Raw genomic sequence first — 18380 nt, 5'->3', positions numbered from 1 at the left:
ATTTAGATCTTTAACTTCCAAACTCATTCTATGAGGCCACCATCACCCTAATACCAAAACCTGACAAAGATCCCACAAAAAAAAAAAAACTACAGGCCAATATCACTGATGAACATAGATGCAAAAATCCTTAACAAAATTCTAGCAATCAGAATCCAACAACACATTAAAAAGATCATACACCATGATCAAGTGGGCTTTATCCCAGGGATGCAAGGATTCTTCAATATCCGCAAATCAATCAATGTAATACACCACATTAACAAATTGAAAAATAAAAACCATATGATTATCTCAATAGATGCAGAGAAAGCCTTTGACAAAATTCAACATCCATTTATGATAAAACTCTCCAGAAAGCAGGAATAGAAGGAACATACCTCAACATAATAAAAGCTATATATGACAAACCCACTGCAAACATTATCCTCAATGGTGAAAAATTGAAAGCATTTCCTCTAAAGTCAGGAACAAGACAAGGGTGCCCACTTTCACCATTACTATTCAACATAGTTTTGGAAGTTTTGGCCACAGCAATCAGAGCAGAAAAAGAAATAAAAGGAATCAAATTGGAAAAGAAGAAGTAAAACTCTCACTATTTGCAGATGACATGATCCTCTACATAGAAAACCCTAAAGACTCCACCAGAAAATTACTAGAAATAATCAATGATTATAGTAAAGTTGCAGGATATAAAATCAACACACAGAAATCCCTTGCATTCCTATACACTAATAATGAGAAAACAGAAAGAGAAATTAAGGAAACAATTCCATTCACCATTGCAACGGAAAGAATAAAATACTTAGGAATATATCTACCTAAAGAAACTAAAGACCTATATATAGAAAACTATAAAACACTGGTGAAAGAAATCAAAGAGGACACTAATAGATGGAGAAATATACCATGTTCATGGATTGGAAGAATCAATATAGTGAAAATGAGTATACTACCCAAAGCAATTTATAGATTCAATGCAATCCCTATCAAGCTACCAACAGTATTCTTCACAGAGCTAGAACAAATAATTTCACAATTTGTATGGAAATACAAAAAACCTCGAATAGCCAAAGCGATCTTGAGAAAGAAGAATGGAACTGGAGGAATCAACCTACCTGACTTCAGGCTCTACTACAAAGCCACAGTTATCAAGACAGTATGGTACTGGCACAAAGACAGAAATATTGATCAATGGAATAAAATAGAAAGCCCAGAGATAAATCCATGCACATATGGACACCTTATCTTCGACAAAGGAGGCAAGAATATACAATGGATTAAAGACAATCTCTTTAACAAGTGGTGCTGGGAAATCTGGTCAACCACTTGTAAAAGAATGAAACTGGACCACTTTCTAACACCATACACAAAAATAAACTCAAAATGGATTAAAGATCCAAACTTAATGTTTAAAAAAAAAAAAAGTTAACAAAAACTGGACTGACCAGCAAAACTGGATTTTTTTAAAAAGCCACATACTTCTCTGGCTGTCCACTGGTTAGGACTGTGTATATTTCCATATGATTACATACCTTCATATCCTTAAACTGCTAAAGGTGGACGGTGTCATGGGAGGATTAAACACCAAAGAATTTAAAAGAACCTGGGCCTGAACCACAAAATAGACCAACTTGTCTGTTTTTAGAGATACAGAACCATCATTCTAACAAATAACTTTCCTGTTCAATATATAAATGACCCTTAACCAGTTATTTGTTATTACCCATGGCCAGCCTGATTGTTAGTACATTCCCATATAAGCCCTTGCACAATACCTGGTTACACTGGAACCCAAGGCACAAACAGGGCCTTCTCTTTTCCACCTCCATCTAATATTTTTAAGAGCAAGTGTGTTTGGGGATGGTTGCTAGAAGGGTCGATGTGGAAGGACCTGTCACTGAAGGCCCTGTCCCCTGGCCTTGCAGTGGTCCTGCCCTGGGGTGGGCTTCACAAATGCCCTAGGGCCCAGCAGGGCACAAGCACAGCTGAGCAGACTCTCCTCCTGTTGAAGAAACAGTGAGCACAACCACGGGAGGGGAGGGGCTCAGAAAACAAGCGAGAGTCCAGGTTCCCTCTGCCCGTCCACTCACCTTCCAGGACAGGAGGTGACACAGAAGGCAGGCAGTCTGTTCTCAGCAGGAGCCACCTCTCCCCACTGTCCTGTTTCACACTGGATGGGAAATGAAATGCTCACTCTTCCTCTCCCCGCCCTGCTTTCCCTCAGTCCCCCCTTGGCCCGCACCTAGAAATCCAGGAACAAGCAAAACCTGGAGAGAGGGTGTTCTCCCAAGTCCAAGAGCCAGTTAACAAATGTGGAAAACAGGACTGGAGTCGGCTAACCTCAGGGCTTCCCAGGTGGCACTAGCGGTAAAGAACCTGCTGCCAATACAGGAGACGTAAGAGATGTGGGTTGGATCTCTGGGTTGGGAAGATGCCCTGGACAAGTAAAGGGCAACCCACTCCAGTATTCTTGCCTGGAGAATCCCACGAACAGTGGAGCCTGGCAGGCTACAGTCCATAGGGTCACAGTCGGACACAACCAAAGTGACTTAGCTTGCATGCACTGCTAACTTGTAGGGGCCAGAACTTAACGGGAGTTTAATACAAATATCAGGTACTGACGCACGTGAGGGCAATGTGGCAGCAGTGGGAGCATACGGAGTTCCAGGGATGGCTCAGAACCGGCCCTGTGCCAGGCCTGGCCCACAGCAACAGAGCGGTGAGCAGAGCCGGGGGAGAGGGCCACGGGCAGGAGCAGGCAGAGAACAGAGCTTCTCAACCAACAGCGATAGGTCTCATTCTCGAAGACGAACGCTAAACAAATGAATGAGGAAAAAGTCCTCCTTGTACACACCGTACCACCCAAGCCAGCCTGCTTACTCTCTGAGGCAGGAAATGAAGCCTTTTCTCTTTCATCAAAGCCCTTCCATCAACAGTTATTCTCATTTTATATATCCCCACAAAAGCAGAGAGGCAGTGATATTTCATTTCAGGGATTAAAAAACTCTCTCCCTTTACTTATCCTGTAGGCATGCATGCATGCTAAGTCACCTCAATTGTGTTCAACTCTGTGTGACCCTATGGACCGTAGCCCACCAGGCTTCTCCATCTATGGGGATTTTCCAGGCAAGAACACTGGAGTGGGTTGCCATGCCCTCCTCCAGGGGATGGATCTTCCAACCTGAGTCTCATGTTTCCTGCACTGGCAGGCAGATTCTTTACCACTAGCACCACCTCCTTACTCTATAGGGTCCTACCCTGTTTTATTTTTTGTTATAGTATTTTATCACCTCCTGAAATTTTAAATCTCTATTTGGTTATTGGTTTTCCATCCACCCACTAACCAATCAACCACCTCCCCCTGCAACACATACAATGACTAAATGAAAATAATTATTCCATGTTATACCAACCACACCAAATACAGTATTGTAAATTGTGCTTTAATTTCTGCAATCAGATACGATGCAGTGAAATACAAGTATAAACTTTCATTGTACATCCAGAAAATAAAAAGCACATTTATACAGATTTAGCCCAACAGCTTATTCCCTTTAAAAAAAAAAGTTTCTAATGTAATTAAAGCTAATTTATCTTCAGTGTAAAAACTTGGAGGTATAAACAAACTCAAGATATTATATACAGGAAATTAATATACATTTCCAAACGTGCACAGTGCAGCATTTTAGACAAAGTAAATGATCTCATTTTAGCTTTTACTGTTAACCATAATCCATATCTCAATCTTGAATAAAAATGTCACAATATATAAATCCACTGAGAATTCTGTACACAAATACAAGTTTATAGAAATCTCATTTCAGATATAAATACATAAACTGTCATGACCTTACATGTTAAAACAGCTTATTTTTCTATTGTAATTTTATTTTTAAAAAATCATAGAAAAATATTTCAATGCACATTCAACTGCTATGAGAGGGGCCATGACCTTGTGCCTTTAAACCATACTTTATGGATGTAAAGCATCACACTGGGCATTTTTGGAATGAAAATTACTAAGATCTTAAGACTGAAGAGGCTACTGTAGAAATATTCCCATTATAATATGATCACAAAACTAGTTAACTCCATAGTGTATCTGGGAGGCAGTGGGGCAGAGAAAGGAGGTGAGTGCTAATTTAAGAAGGCCCACAGAACATAGCCAATGAATTAGGGTCATTTTAAAGTCCCCACTGCAAGCCTACACTGACCTTACTAGTGAGACTCTTAAGGCAACCAAGACTGGGCATGTGTTTGGCCCCAGATGCATAAACCCTGCCCTCCCCTCAATCTCCATCGTCTTAACAGACCAACAAGGCTTGAGCATCAACTCGGCGTGGGGAGGACTGGAAAGCAATTTCCTGTGGTGTACAAAAGACGATTCAGTGCAAACCGAGAAACTCCTCTTTGTCAACAGTTTCAAATTTTCTTATTGCCCTTCAGCAACTGAAAGCTTTTCTAAACAGGTAATGTTCAAATTGGAATCCATACTGGAGAGCAAACAGATATAAAAGGCAAACTTCTGATAGGGAACATTCTGACGTGAGATCGATCATTTTTCCCACTTCCTTCTGTGGAACTGAACAGGTTTCCACAGAAAATGAAAACACAGGTCCTTACTAAGTGTGCTTTTCCGGTACTTAAAAACTATAGATCATTTAAACAGCAGATCCAGGAAGGTTACCAGGCATAGTCAAGTTTCTTCTATGGCTTTTTAAATCGCTGAGGTACTATGTGGTCACCATCACTTCTGAGACTTATGCTTAACCGCTTCCCTATGATAGCCGCGTTCGACAGTGACCTTCTTCCCTGGTCTGCAAGGTAGCAAAACTGGGGAAACGCCTGAGGACTGCGGTCACAGATGCTCCGAAGCCTCGGCGTGCTGTTGGAAAAAGGTGAAGCAGCCTCTTTCAAACACTGCGTGCCTCCGGGAGAATGGAGGCTCCTCAGGGCAAACCTAAGAGATTCCCCCAGTTTGACCCACAGGCTTAGCAGCAAGATCCCAGGACGAGGTACACCAAGGCAGGGACTGCAAAGGGACAGTGGAAAGCGGTGCACAGCCGGTGGCGAGCGGCGGGGAGCCTGGAGCTGTCGGCCGCGAGCCAGCCCCCTGCCCCGACATAAAGTGACACAGTCTGAGGATGGTCGGAAACATTAGGATGGTGACACGCATGGCAAGAGGACACAGGAAAACTGCTACGGTTTGGAAATGAAGGCCACACATCTTAACACCGCTATCTGAATCTGTTAATCCAACACACACATACACCACACACACACACACACACACACACACACACACACACACACACATCATGTAAAGCTGAACTTGCTCTGAACTGGGATGGGCTAAAGAGACGCTACTCCTGACGACTGGATAAAGCACATTGGCACAGGAAAGATGTGAGGACCATACGGCGTCCAAGCACAGCTTACCAAAGCCCTTTCTGAGTAGTAAAGTAGCTACCGTGGGGTCTGAGTGATGCTAACACAGAGGACACTGGCCACAGCTGTATTACAGGTCACGTACTAACTCCTTTCAATAATACTCGAGATACGGGTTTCAACTGCATAGTCTTTCAGAACTGGGGGGGAAAATGAGAACCAGCTCTTTTCCAGAAGACCCAGGCTTTCCCTGGCAGTCGGCTTCAGCATGACATGCCAACATGGAAAGTAGACGTGCCCAAGCTCCTGTCCCAGCCTGCGAGGGTCCTCTCTCACTGCCACCGAGCAGGCCAGTCACACGTCCCCTAGATCCACAAACTCGTCTTCTCGCTTGGCCAAGTCATCTTCATCTCCCAGGGCTTTCCACCCGCTGGTGGGCAGGACGGGCTTGGAGGAATGTCGCTGCAGGAGCGCGAAAGGGAACAAGGAGGACAGGCGGCCCGAGGTCCTCGGTGGCGAGGCAGCCTCTGCCTGGAGGGCCTCCTGGCTGTGGTGTCTCGCCTCGATTTTCTCCTGTAGGCGCTGGACCTCCTCCATCATCTCCAAGAGTTTGCTCATGGTGGCCACTCCGCCACCACCCAGGATCTGGGCCTCCGGAATCCAGCGCAGGTAGCGCTGGGCCCAGACTTTGATCTCCGGGCCCTCGAGGTGAGGCAGCAGCAGCCCCTGGTAGCTGGGGGGCCTGCTGTGCCAGCCGTCATAGAACTCTCGGAAGCCGTCCTGCAGCTCCTCCGAGGAGTTGATCAGTTTGCTGATTCTCTTGCCCAGCAGGTTTTTAATTAAGTGATCCGTTTCTTCCCTGAAAAATCCTCTTTTGGGAGATGATTTCGATTGGGTGAGAGGCAGAGAAAGTTGTCTTTGATGCTTTGAGAGAGAACACAAATAAAAAAAAGTCTCTGGTTAGCCCAAGAGCACAGTGACAGTTGTTTCCATCCAAAAAAACAAAAAAAAAAGCAGAATCCTACTTTAAGAAGAGTCATGAGAACTGCCCTGTGAACGCAAATTCATTACAATGCCATCACACACAGAGAGAAAGCGGCAGCGGGTGGGTGGGGGACGCTGTTTATTCCACGATGAGCATATCAGATGCACGCTGGGTTGCTAAACAAACGGGTGAGACCAGGCGCAGGGTATCAAGCACTCGTGAAGAACAAGCTGAAGTTAAGACAGGCGGATGAGGACCTCTCTGGTAGTCCAGGGGTTAGGAGCTCGCCAGCCAATGCAGGGTACATGGGTTCGATCCCTGGTCCAGAAGGATTCTACGTGCCAAGAGGCAAGTAAAACCATGCACCAGGCTCTACTGAGCCCAGGCTCTAGAGCTCTGCGACTAGAGAAGCCATTGCAAAGAGAAGCCTGTGCACTGCAACCAAGATCAGTCCCGACTCACCGCGACTAGAGAAAAGCCAGAGTGGAGCTACAAAGACCCAGCACAGCCGGTAAATGAGGGAATAAAAAGAGAGGCAGATGATGAGTCAGGGGAGTTTGGAGACAAGGCCTATTCGTCTGTGAAGGGAGCAGAATGTTTCTTCTTTGAAAAACTTAGCGGGCTCGCTTCCACAATACTCTCAACACCTGTGAAGAAACAGTGCCAACGACCTGAAGAGCCTGTCGCTCCAGTGAAATAACTTACAGGCTTAACTTGTGGGAGGTCAGGCATCCAGTGGGAGGTCAAGCCTAAGTCAGAAAGGTTCTTTTGGACAAAGAGACAGATGGGAGCAAAAGGAACTTGAGGACTGTCTAAATGTGCCGGGTGTTCTTGTCAACGAGCTGCACAGGGTGGAAGATGCTGGAGCGTCTACACGCTTGTCCTCCTCAGGAATTCGACCTGAAGCCAAAGCTCGGCGCTGTATTTTGGGATGCACTGGGAGAGGGTTGTAGGGATGGCCAGGACGGTTGCAACAGATCCTTGGTGCCCGAAGATAAAGGTAAAAACCTGAGGAGGAGCTGCTTCTCCCCATCTCTTTTGCTCCTGAGTTGTCATGTGAAATAAGAAGAGACAGTTTTATTTTGAGACTAGGCTCCTAACTCTGTAACATGTTCCTACCAGTGGTTCGTATTTATTACGGAGTGTAGAACAAACAATAAAAACATACCGTAGAAAGCAAAACCATTCACAACACCCCAAGTCAGAGACGACCAGGATTGTTGACTTTCCGTCTGAGGGCAGGAGAGTTGGGGGCCGGCCTCTTCTGCCCAGTGACCCAGGTGAGTCAGGGATGAGGGAAGCAGGCGGGATCTTCACTGCATGCCGGGCTCCATGCTCAGTGCTGAACATGCAACCACTCACCTGGTCCTCAGTCGGCATTACTGCCCCACGTTACACACGAGAAAACTAAGGCACGGTGGTTAAGTCAAGAGCAAAGACCCCGGTACCAAGTGCCAGGTGTGGTCTCACACAGTCCGGCTCCGGAGGGAGCCTGGACTCGTAACAGAGCCCTCCCCGTCTTGGAAGCCCTTCTCTCAAGCCCAAAGCGAGTGGAGCGCTCGGGACAGGCCAGGTGGGGGCAGCACTGTGTCCCTGTAGCCTGGTCAAGGCCTGGGGCTGAGGCTGGGACCCCACACCTGAGCGGACCTCACGGTCTCGAGGGGGAATTCCCGGGGCAGCGCACTGGGCATTCCCAGGGCAGCCGTGGTTGGCCACGGCTCTTTGGTCTCAACAGAACGTCTCCAGGGCTGCCTGTCCCCCAATAAGAGGCCCCAAGCCTGACACCAGGACTCCTCACCCAACGGCCTCAAAGGTTCTCGCTGGCCCACCGCTGGCCCTGCATGAGCTAATACAACCTCAGATGCCCTGACCTGTAGCTCAAGCCTCTCCCATGGGCCAGCTCCTGCAACCTGGGCCCTTAGATTCTTCACTCCCATCTACGAAAAGGGACGCTCAGAAAAACAGGGCCTGGGCAGAGAAATGGACTTACAGGTAGAGCTTCCATGTCCTCCCTCAGGGCTCTGAGCGCCCTCGCCCCTCTGGTGGGGGCAGCTGGGCCATCTTGACCTGGCGGGAGGCGTGTGTGCAGCCACCAGGGGGCAGAGCACACTGACAAAACTGACCTCTGGCCTGGCTGTGCAGGAGTGCAGGGCGGTTCTGGCCCAGCAGACAGGACAGAGGCTTAACCAGGAGTGCTAACACCCAGCCTGGGCCTGAGGACCCTTGAAGGGGTGAAGCGGCAGCCAGCAGAGCCACCTTCTGTGAGTGCTGGCATTGACTCATGGGTCCCCAAGCCCCTTTAGAATGGAGCCATCTCCCACACCAGAACTGGCCAGGCCCCTAGGAGCCCCGCAGGACTTCTGAACCAGAAAGATGGTGGTGGAAAAGGCAGTGACATGCTCTGACTTGTGAGGGACCATCACTGACCACCCTGCTCTCCTCTTTGTGGGGGGCTCCCAAGTCAGGAGACAGAACAAGAAATGCCATGTACATCATACATCGTCTAGGGAATGTCGGAGTTTTAATAACTGGTAAAATCAGGAACAAATATCTAAAGGGAAACCCAAATAATTTGATGTTTGTCATTTAAGCCCAGGTCTGCAAATAACAGCCCACGGGCCCAACCTGGCCCATGCCAGCCTCTGTAAATACTGGAATACAGCCAGGCCCGTCTGCTCACATGGTGCCCATGGCTGTCTTCCAGCTCCAACAGAATGGCGGGGGGTGATGGTTGTGCCAGAGCTCTGTGACCCCTGACAGAAGATATCAGTCACAAACACCATTTTTAGCATGAAGAGAGGCCTTGCTAGTGAAGACGTGAACTGGTACAGATGACAGAAAACCCTCACTGTGATCAGCATTCCCTCTGCTCTATCAATCACACTTGGGCAGGGCTGAGATCCTCGATTCCCCACAGCATCCCCAGGGACACTCGGGACAAACGTGCATCTGCCGAAGGCAAGGATTCTCAGGGGCCCTGACAACCTGCCCATCACAGTCTCGACTCTGTGACTGTGCCCAGAATCCACAGGTTAAATGTAATCCTTCCACATAAGGAGATCTCTGCATAGACAAGGGGGTTAGACACGCACAAATCTTACTTTGAAATGCGTTCCTTTCCGCTGAACTTTCTCCAGTTTTGGCTTCTCCACGTAAAGAGGGTTTGTGAGCAACGTCTGGGCTTTGGGTTCAAACTGCACGGACCAATCCCACACGGTGAGCAGATTCAAAGGCCTGCTTTGTGAGTCCTGGCTCTCCTTGCCCTGCCAAAACAAGCACAGGTCACAGTGTTTGCAGGGAGGGCTGAGGAAAGCAGACAGTGCGGAGAAACAGGCTCCAGGACGGCGCACCCGGCCTGCCCTGAGACCCGGCCTCCGCGGCACCGCACGTGAAGGCTGTGGTCGTCGGTGGTCGCTCCCTGATGGCTTTAGGTGGGGAGGAGGCAGGACACGTTACTTCCAGCAGAACTTGTGCCGGCCACTGTGCTGCACACGCTCACTACACCCTCAAGGTCGCTCCTATTTTTTCAATTTACCTTTGGGGAAATGGAGGCTGGGAAAACAAAGTGAACCACCTGAGGCCATGAGGCTGGGGGGCAGCAAGGCTGTGTGACTGGAGGCCCGGGCTCTGTTTCCCGCTCCCTGTAGGATGCGGTAAGACCCACCGGGAGGGCAGCTCCGGCAAACCCCAGGCCCCCAGAGGGCTAGTCGCAGCCCTGACTAGCAGAGTTAAAGCCCCGGAAGCAGGGCCTCAAGGGAGACTATAAAGATGTTTAAGGCAGAGAGCGAAAGCAGAGCTCCCCTCCTCTGCCTCCACTCTCTTCTGAGTCACTCCCGGCATCCGTCAAGTGGAAGAGAATGCATCTGAGCTGTTCACAAAGACCTCTTTTAATGTGCTTAATCCCCAGCTCTCACACCGGCTCCCAGCCAGGATATTGACCCTGTGACCCACAGTGAGCCTCAGTGACTCACTCTCAGAGATAATAATAATTCGGACTTGAGGATTACATATCAATACCTGGAGAGTACTCAGAACAGGGCCCTCTGTGTAATCACTGTTATAAAGAAAATATCATTTTCATCATCGCTCCTCTTACATCTTACTTGTTAGACACGGCTTCTTCAATACACAGGTTCCTAAGAGCGACTCTTACCACGTTCATATCTTTTTGATGAGGCGAATTGAAGAAGAAGGTGCTAAAAATAGGTATGTACAGGCTGTCTGACAAAACGGTCAGGTACGTCTCTGTAAACTCGAACGCTGGGGGATGCTGGTGCACCAGCTGCCACACGCAGTCCAAGAAGAGCAGGAACACGGGAGCCTACGTGAAGATAAGACACGCGTGATGGAGGGGTGCCAAGGGTCCGAAGCCAGCGGTCCCGGGTATAGTGCAGCCACCTGGACAGCTGTGGAGTAGCCTCTCCTGGGCACTGCATGCTCCGGGAAGCACATTCCAGGCAACTGCCATTCCCAACTGCATCCCAACCCCAGGGATAAACATGCTTGACTGAAAAACCACACACCCGTGGATTAACCTCGGGACTCAGCAGTAGCTCCCTATGTGAAAGACACTCCTGAGATGAAGGAAAATCTCCCTGCCCATCGACACTGGCAGAAGAGCAGTTGCAACTGAGCCTGAGGACAGGGAACGTTAACTCTGAACCTCAACAAGTGAAACACTACTCCCCACCAAAGAATGCCACTCTCCTCACAAAAAAATAAAAAAAAACTACTCGGTTTCTTCAAATTTTGTGAATACTCCCTTCTCCGCCCTGACAATGGGGCTTCCCTGGTGGTTCAGATGATAAAGAATCCACCTGCAATGTGGGAGACCTGGGTTTGATCTCTGGGTTGGGAAGATCTCCTGGAGAAGGGAAAGGCTACCTACTCCAGTATTCTGGCCTGGAGAATCCCCATGGACAGAGGAGCCTGGCGGGCTATAGTCCATGGGGTCACAAAGACTGAGCGACTATGCACACCGCCCTGACAATGAGGGCCCAGAAGATAAAGCAGATGGGAGAGGAAGCAGAAGCGGCAAAAATGAGTTTCTAACATTTTTCACAAATGCATTTTTTTTTCATCGATGGCCTCTTTTATTAGCCTCAGAGGCAAGCTCTTTCTTAGTAGAGTTTCTGAGGGCACCTTGTCGTTCCCCAGTGCTCCTCCTCGAGTCACCAGTGACCCCGTCAGGGGGACAAGGCAGACTGCGTCACGGTCTCTCCATTCCTGAGCCAGGCTGAGGTCTCACACGCAGCTCCTGAGAGGCAGGAGCTGGCAGTTCAGCTCTTGACTCAGTCCAGTGCTGCGTCAATTACATCACAAACTGGACCATCCAGTTTTCCGTCAAAAGTCCAAGGTGTCGATGTTGAGATGTGAAGAAAGGTCTACGTGGCAACCTTATCTCACACCTCATTTTACGTTCAGTGGCATTAGATAAGAGTGAAAAGTATCTGAATCTCACAGCACAGTCAGGGAAATGGGCTCAGAAAGTACAGGTGATTCCTCCCAGCCTGGGTGAGCGGGCGGATCTGCTCTGGGGCTCCTTCCCCTTTAGACACACGGTGCCCGTCAGTCCCCCTGCTCTCAAGATACACAGACTACACAAGACGTGCAAAAATACCCTCTTCCCAACACAGTACCAACTCTGCTGAGTGCCATCAACCTTTCAAATTAGTTTCTCAGGAAGGCAAGTCCCTTCTAAGACTGAAAGATGGTGATACATATTCATCATCAGCCTGATGGGACACAGATGAGTATAGACCAGTCCTCAGAGAAATCTGCAGGCCCAGCAAGGGCGGCCTGGTCTCGCAGGACACACCAAGCCTGTATGGGCAGAAGCCTCAGCTCTGTTTCCAGAGCTGCTGTGTCAAGCTGCCCAGCACCGCAGACAGACATGCCTATTATCTGGGGGAAGAAAAACCACCAGCCGCCCTGCTAGCATATGTTAGCTCTGCAGGTGATTTAATTACAGTTCACATGTTTTCATTTTTTCTTCCATGGTCGTTAATAATGCAGCCAAAGCAGTTGGCACAGCTGTAACCGAGACAAGTACGTCCCAGTTTGGGGGGTGGGGGGACTCATTTTCACTAACTGGACTGTCTCGCTGTCTCTTCAGGCCTGCAGCTATCACGGCGAAGGCCCACGTAATGGATAGCATTCACATAATCCTGGGCTTTATTTTGAAAGGGTTTATTGCAAGGGAAATTTACTTTGTGTTATTATGTATTTTCTTATTATTATGTGTTATTATGTATTTTGTATGTATTATTATGTATTTTCTTGTTATTATGCATTATTATGTATATACAGGGAAACTTGTACCCTATTTATTTTTTTGCAAAGACTAACTTATCAGAAATTGTGAGAGTCCCACCGAGTTCATTTTTATTTAAGTTTTACAAGTCAACATCACTTCCACCGTGAACTATAATACACCCTTGGGACACACAATTTAGAAGAGAAGGTTCTGAACACACTTCCTAATAAATATCCCTTTTCCCTGGGAAGGGTTTCCAGTGTTTAAATCATTCACACTCACTGACCAGTGACTGGTCCTCGCCTTCCTGAAAAGCTCTTAAGGTGTGCGCTGTGCAGGTATTAAGGAGAGACGGAGCTCCTTGTGTCCGAGGCTGCGCAGGTCTGTGCCGAGGACACTCACCTCCTCCTTGTCGCTCTGACGGAGGTGGTTGCAGCGGTCCAGGAAGCAGTGGCCACCCATGACCCACTCCTTTTGGACAAGGCTCTGGAAACCGAAAACGGTTCGACAGTGGGGGTCCATCATCACTTGCGCCAGAGAAGAAACGAGGCAGCAGAGGTCGGAGGCGTTGTCCTCTGTGGTGGGGGGTGGGGTTGCCAGGCAACAGCACAGCGAGGAAAGAGGGGACCAAGTGTTAGAAGAGCCGCGGGGGGCACAGGCAAAAGCAGGGCCCCCACACCGTCTACCCCGACAGTCAAGTTCTAACTCCCAAAAAGGCTGGGCCATTGGTGGCAAAAGGTAACATGTTCAGCTTGAGAGACAAACGCTTCCAGCCTGGCTGGCACCGGCTCCAAGGGACACTGGCACTAACGATGGACTCCTTACTGGTGAATAGATGCAACGCGGCAAACCCAGTGTCAGCATGGGGGGTCAGATGCGCCACACAATGAGGGCACGGGTATGGCAGCTTGCTGGCCTCCACAGACCAAGTTTAAAACCCTTCCAGCTGGGGCGTCAGGATCGCCATCCCTGAGCTCACTGTTTCACGGCTCAGCTGCTTCTCAGCCGCCTTTCCTCCGCTACCTCTGCTTCGGAGAAAGGGTAACATCCCTGGACTGCACCAAAATGCTCTGATTGTCAGCTCCATGGCTCTTGCCATTTCCATCTGAGAGCACGGAGGGGCCTGCCTAGCCTAGAGGTGAAACTCTCCCTGGTAAGTATAAGCCACGTGTCCACCCCTTGGGCGACGGTACAAAACTCACATGATGAAAACTCCGCTCACATCCTTGTTCACCATCTACCACTCGTAGCAAATAACAACATACATCTACATCTGGGCATTTGTCTTAAGAATTTCACAGTCCTTAAAGTCAAGGTCTACATCCTCGTAGTTTCTACTTTACAAGAAGAAGCGGCACTCAAGTTGCTATTTTAAAACGTCCATGAGGACAATGGTTCTGGTAGTCACAGGGTTAGAGAAACTTCAGAATGAATCCTAAGTAGGGAGGTGTTTGCACTGTTAACCTCTCCTGTGACCCCGGGGCCAGGAAGCATTCCAGGGCCAGGCTTACTGTGCTCCTATCTCTCCTCCAGGAAAATAAGTCTAAACCATGGGAACCCCAGGGTTCAGAAGAAACAGATTTTTATATTCATCTTTCTTTTGAAACAAGTTTCAGTTTTCAAGAGAATCTTTCTTCTTGTGTATTAAGTATGTTATCAGTACACCTCTAGTCCCAGAAGAGTGGCTAGAGAGTGAGATTTCAGAGAAGACATAGCTCCGCCGTCCATCGGGGAGTGAGGCACAGCTCAGCCTCACCTGCTGACCGTTCTCACTTCACTCTGCACACCTCTGGGGTTGGTGCAGTCTGGCCTGGGCACTTGTACTCCTCAGCCCCCCAGTCTTTATCCCTCCTTTTCACCAGTTACTCAGTACTCTGGCCACTGTTAACCAGATCTTTTTCAATAACACCCTTATGCCAGCTCTCTCTCAAACTCAATAGGGTGTAAACTTCCAGAAGGCAGAAGCTCTGTACGTGGGAGGTGCTCAGTCCGCGTGTTAAAATTTAAGTCAGAGGGTACAGAAGCCACAGGCTGACACATTTCCGGTCTGCTCACAGAAGCTAAGTCCCAGGAGTCGGACACTCTCGCAGAGAGTGTCAGAAAAATGATAAAAGCTTGAGGGTGTGGAAGCACGAGACACTCTGCTTAAAGCATGGGGCCACAAGAAACTTTAAATATTCACAATGGCAGATAATATTTTAGCTCAGATCTAACCAATCCCAGAAACAATCTTTGTTGCACGAGGCTTATACACACTGGGTGTGTATGTCCAGCCCACATGTACAGCGACTTCAGTCTACTCTGGAAAAGGAAATCATGGACCACACAGTTTCTGCAACAACTGCACAAAGTTGTCAGACACAAGGATGCAGAAATAACAATTATACCATCCATGGGTCTCGTCATACAAAAAAGGTCATCCAAACTTTAACTGACTTAGTATAAAACAAAACCCCAAAATATCAGGAAATGTGAGCTTTGGTAAAGACACCAAACAATTCCTTCTTGGGCTGCAAATACATCTGCCAAGTTCCAAGTGAAGGAATGTAATTTTAAACTGTAACAATGAAATCCAAGGCAAGGATTCCAAGGTCAGGGTAAAAAGTATGGGAAGGATTTTTATACTAGCTCACTCCTTTTATAAGACAATCTTCCCTGGTGGCTCAGATGGTAAAGCATCTGCCTGCAATATGGGTGACCTGGGTTCAATCCTGGGTCGGGAAGATCCCCTGGAGAAGGAAATGGCAACCCACTCCAGTACTACTGCCTGGAAAATTCCATGGATAGAGGAGCCTGATAGGCTACAGTCCATGGGGTTGCAAAGAGTCGGACATGATTGAGCGACTTCACTTTATAAGACAATTCCACTTACATAAATCTCTATATACAGAAACAGAACCTCCAGTAAAGGAAAAAGGAAACCACCCTTTGTGCTTTAAATGTATTACCTAAAAGAAGAACGTTCATGTTTTGGGCTTCTAGACATTCTATAATCTCTACTGCTTTTTTCAGGCAGCGCCTAAATAGGAGAGAGACAAGTAAAACAGACAATAGATCTTGAGCTTGATATTATGAACAACAAGAAATTTAGAGGCAGTCTAACTTGATCTTCAGTGTTCCATCTCTCTCACTGTCTCATACTAACATTCTCCAGAAAAGAAACAAATTATTGTTTACACTATTCAGGTACTGCAAGACATTCATCTGCTTACTAGAAACTTACAGTTTTCAGAAGGGAATTCCAAAGTCGGACGTAAAAATGCTCTTAGACGATTCCTAAACTGGGAATTCTTACTGCAGAAAATTTATACCTGAGTGTGGCAGTAAGTCCTAGTAAGACCCTAAAATGTCTATATCTGGAGGCTGTGCTACAGGCCCATTTTGTTTAATTCAAGATCATTGGCTAAATGTATCCGCCTGTCTGGAAAGGACCATGTGTCCCGAAATCCCTTTGTCTCTCTAGACACACTATTCCCTTTGAAACTGTTGCCACCATCAGCAGCCCCACCTTCTGGATTGATAACCCTGCCACGGGGGTGCCTCCCCCAGGCTCTTCACCCGGTTAGGGATGCACACCTTCTCTACAAGCCCCACAGAAAGAAAGGGCCTCTTATTTTATAACATCTATCACAGTACTTGCAATTATATATTCAAATTATGCGACATGCAGCAGGCTCGTCAATACCTATTTGCTAAGAAGGGTTTGGAGGCCTGTGGCTCCTCTGTACAAACCAGGCAGGTCTAAGGGAGAACGAGGAGAGGGGAGAGAGGGGCCTGCCTTTTCCTCAGAGGTGCCCTGGGGCTGGAGCCATTCGCTCACTGGCTCTCACCCAAGCATCATACCTGTTCTGCGCCTCCCTCTGCCCTCGCCTCTGTTTAAGGGCAATGGAGAGAAGCTATTCAAAATAGGAAGCAGGACAGGGAAAAAAGTTTTGTTCTCTCAGAATCTCTACTTAATCCCCCAAATGAGAAAGACTAATTGACACTCATTATAGTAAAAAACAATTTAATATGTAAGAGACATAAAAGATAGTGAATTCTTCTAAAAAAGTATGCAATAAAAACTCAGCATCTGGGAATTCCCTGGCTGTCTAGTGGTTAGGACTCCGCACTCACTGCAAGGATGCAAGTTCAATCCCTGATTTTCACCAAACCACCCCCCGCCCAAAATAAAAACAAAACCGGAGAACTCAGCATCCCCCCACCTTCCCAACCCCCAGCCTCCTCCCTGGAGGTGAGCACTGCAGCTCAGTTAGAATGCTGGGGTCCCACACCCCCTTTTCTGCAGCCTTCCCATCCCTGGTCCGTAGTCTCAGGAGCGGATCTTGTGGGCAGGTAGCATATTCGTAAATCCTGATCAGACATGCACAGAAATAATAAATAACAAATGCAAAATCCAGCTGAGCCTTGAACAGAACATGTGACCTAAGAATATTTAACTGTGAAATATAAAACAGTTAATTTGTCAGTTTGCTTTACTACTTTGGTTTACCGAACTGTGAAATTTACGAGCAAAACAACACCTTGAAATACCTGATTATGTCCAGCCAGCTGCTACTCTCCAGCAGGGAAAACCATTTGATGTCTGTGTCCCAAAATTCAGTACTATTATCTGAAAAGAAAGGAAACAAGAGTGAAGAAGTCGGGCACTGTTTGCAGAAGCCGCTGTAGAACCTGTGCTGCTCAGTGACATAGCCCTACGCTAGACTGAGAATCTAGCACTGGGCTCCGGTTAAGTCAAGTGCGTTTCAAGCCTTCAGCTGAAGTGGTTTTTGAACCGTAAACCTTTGGAAGGGTGTGGTAGTCAAAAATAGACTTTTTTTTGCACAAGTAAAAAAGTGCCCTACAATCTGTTCACCAAGTCACGGCCACCCTGTAGCTCGACAAGGAGAGAAACATGCTTTAGGCAGACACACCAACATTCAGCCTGCTGCTCTTAGAAGTGGAAGATGCAATAGGCCACGTCCTGATGCCGTGGAAACTTGAGGGGAGAGCTAGCTTCCACTGGAGTCTTAAACACACACATATTTATCCTGCACACTGGACACGACCTCCCAATCCAACTGGAGACAGAAGCATTGCATTTTACAGAAGTCTACTGCCTGTGAAAGTTGCAAACTCAAATCAGTGAGAAGGCAGATACCCCTGCCAGTACTGGATGGTGACAAAAGAAGTGGGTACCACAGTCCTGGATCAACCAGCACAATTTCTTACTTCTCCTCCACGTGCCTGCTTTTTCCCAATGTGTTCCAGTTAGAGGTGTACACTGGTTTCCCTTGGTGTCACAGTCATCTTTGTCTCCAATGCCTGGCATAGCTGGTGTGTATAATGGAAATGCAATACATGTTGGCTGAATGACTGAGTAAATCCTAAGTCAGACCACTAGGCTAAAAACGAAAAGCTGGGAAACGCAATAAGCGTGACAAACATCAGAGGGTAAACACGCACTCAAGAGTAAAGAGAGAGGGGACATCTGTGTGTCAATGGCTGAATCATGTGATGTATGGCAGAAACTAACACAATATTGTAAAGCAATTATCCTTCAATCAAAAATAAATACATTTGAAAAAAAGAGTGAAGAGAAGGGACTTCCCTGGTGGTCCAGTGGCTAAGACTCATCTTTCCCAATGAAGGGGGCCTGGGTTCAATCCCTAGTCAGGGAACTAGATCCCATATGTTGCAACTACAGAGTCTACATGCCTCAATTAAGAGTTTGCATGCCACAACTAAAGATTTCACATACTACAA

General features: G+C 47.6%; 1 protein-coding gene across 1 annotated transcript in view; it reads right to left on the bottom strand.

Annotated features, from left to right (window-relative positions):
• Positions 1-1071: 1071 nt before the first annotated feature.
• MTMR12 (myotubularin related protein 12) overlaps positions 1072-18380 on the bottom strand; it is a 77381-nt gene continuing 60072 nt past the window's right edge. The window contains exons 11-16 of the mRNA XM_070357679.1: positions 17166-17244; positions 15581-15651; positions 13035-13207; positions 10530-10697; positions 9478-9639; positions 1072-6315 (exon numbers count right to left, since the gene is read on the bottom strand). Coding sequence (XP_070213780.1) covers positions 5746-6315; positions 9478-9639; positions 10530-10697; positions 13035-13207; positions 15581-15651; positions 17166-17244 — 1223 coding nt within the window. The 3' untranslated portion in view covers positions 1072-5745. The remainder of the gene's footprint in view (positions 6316-9477; positions 9640-10529; positions 10698-13034; positions 13208-15580; positions 15652-17165; positions 17245-18380) is intronic.

This window comes from Bos mutus, chromosome 20, assembly GCF_027580195.1.
Source record: "Bos mutus isolate GX-2022 chromosome 20, NWIPB_WYAK_1.1, whole genome shotgun sequence".
Taxonomy (NCBI): Eukaryota; Metazoa; Chordata; class Mammalia; order Artiodactyla; family Bovidae; genus Bos; species Bos mutus.
The sequence above is the reverse complement of the archived record's forward strand: the minus strand, read 5'-3'. Positions and strand labels throughout refer to the sequence as shown.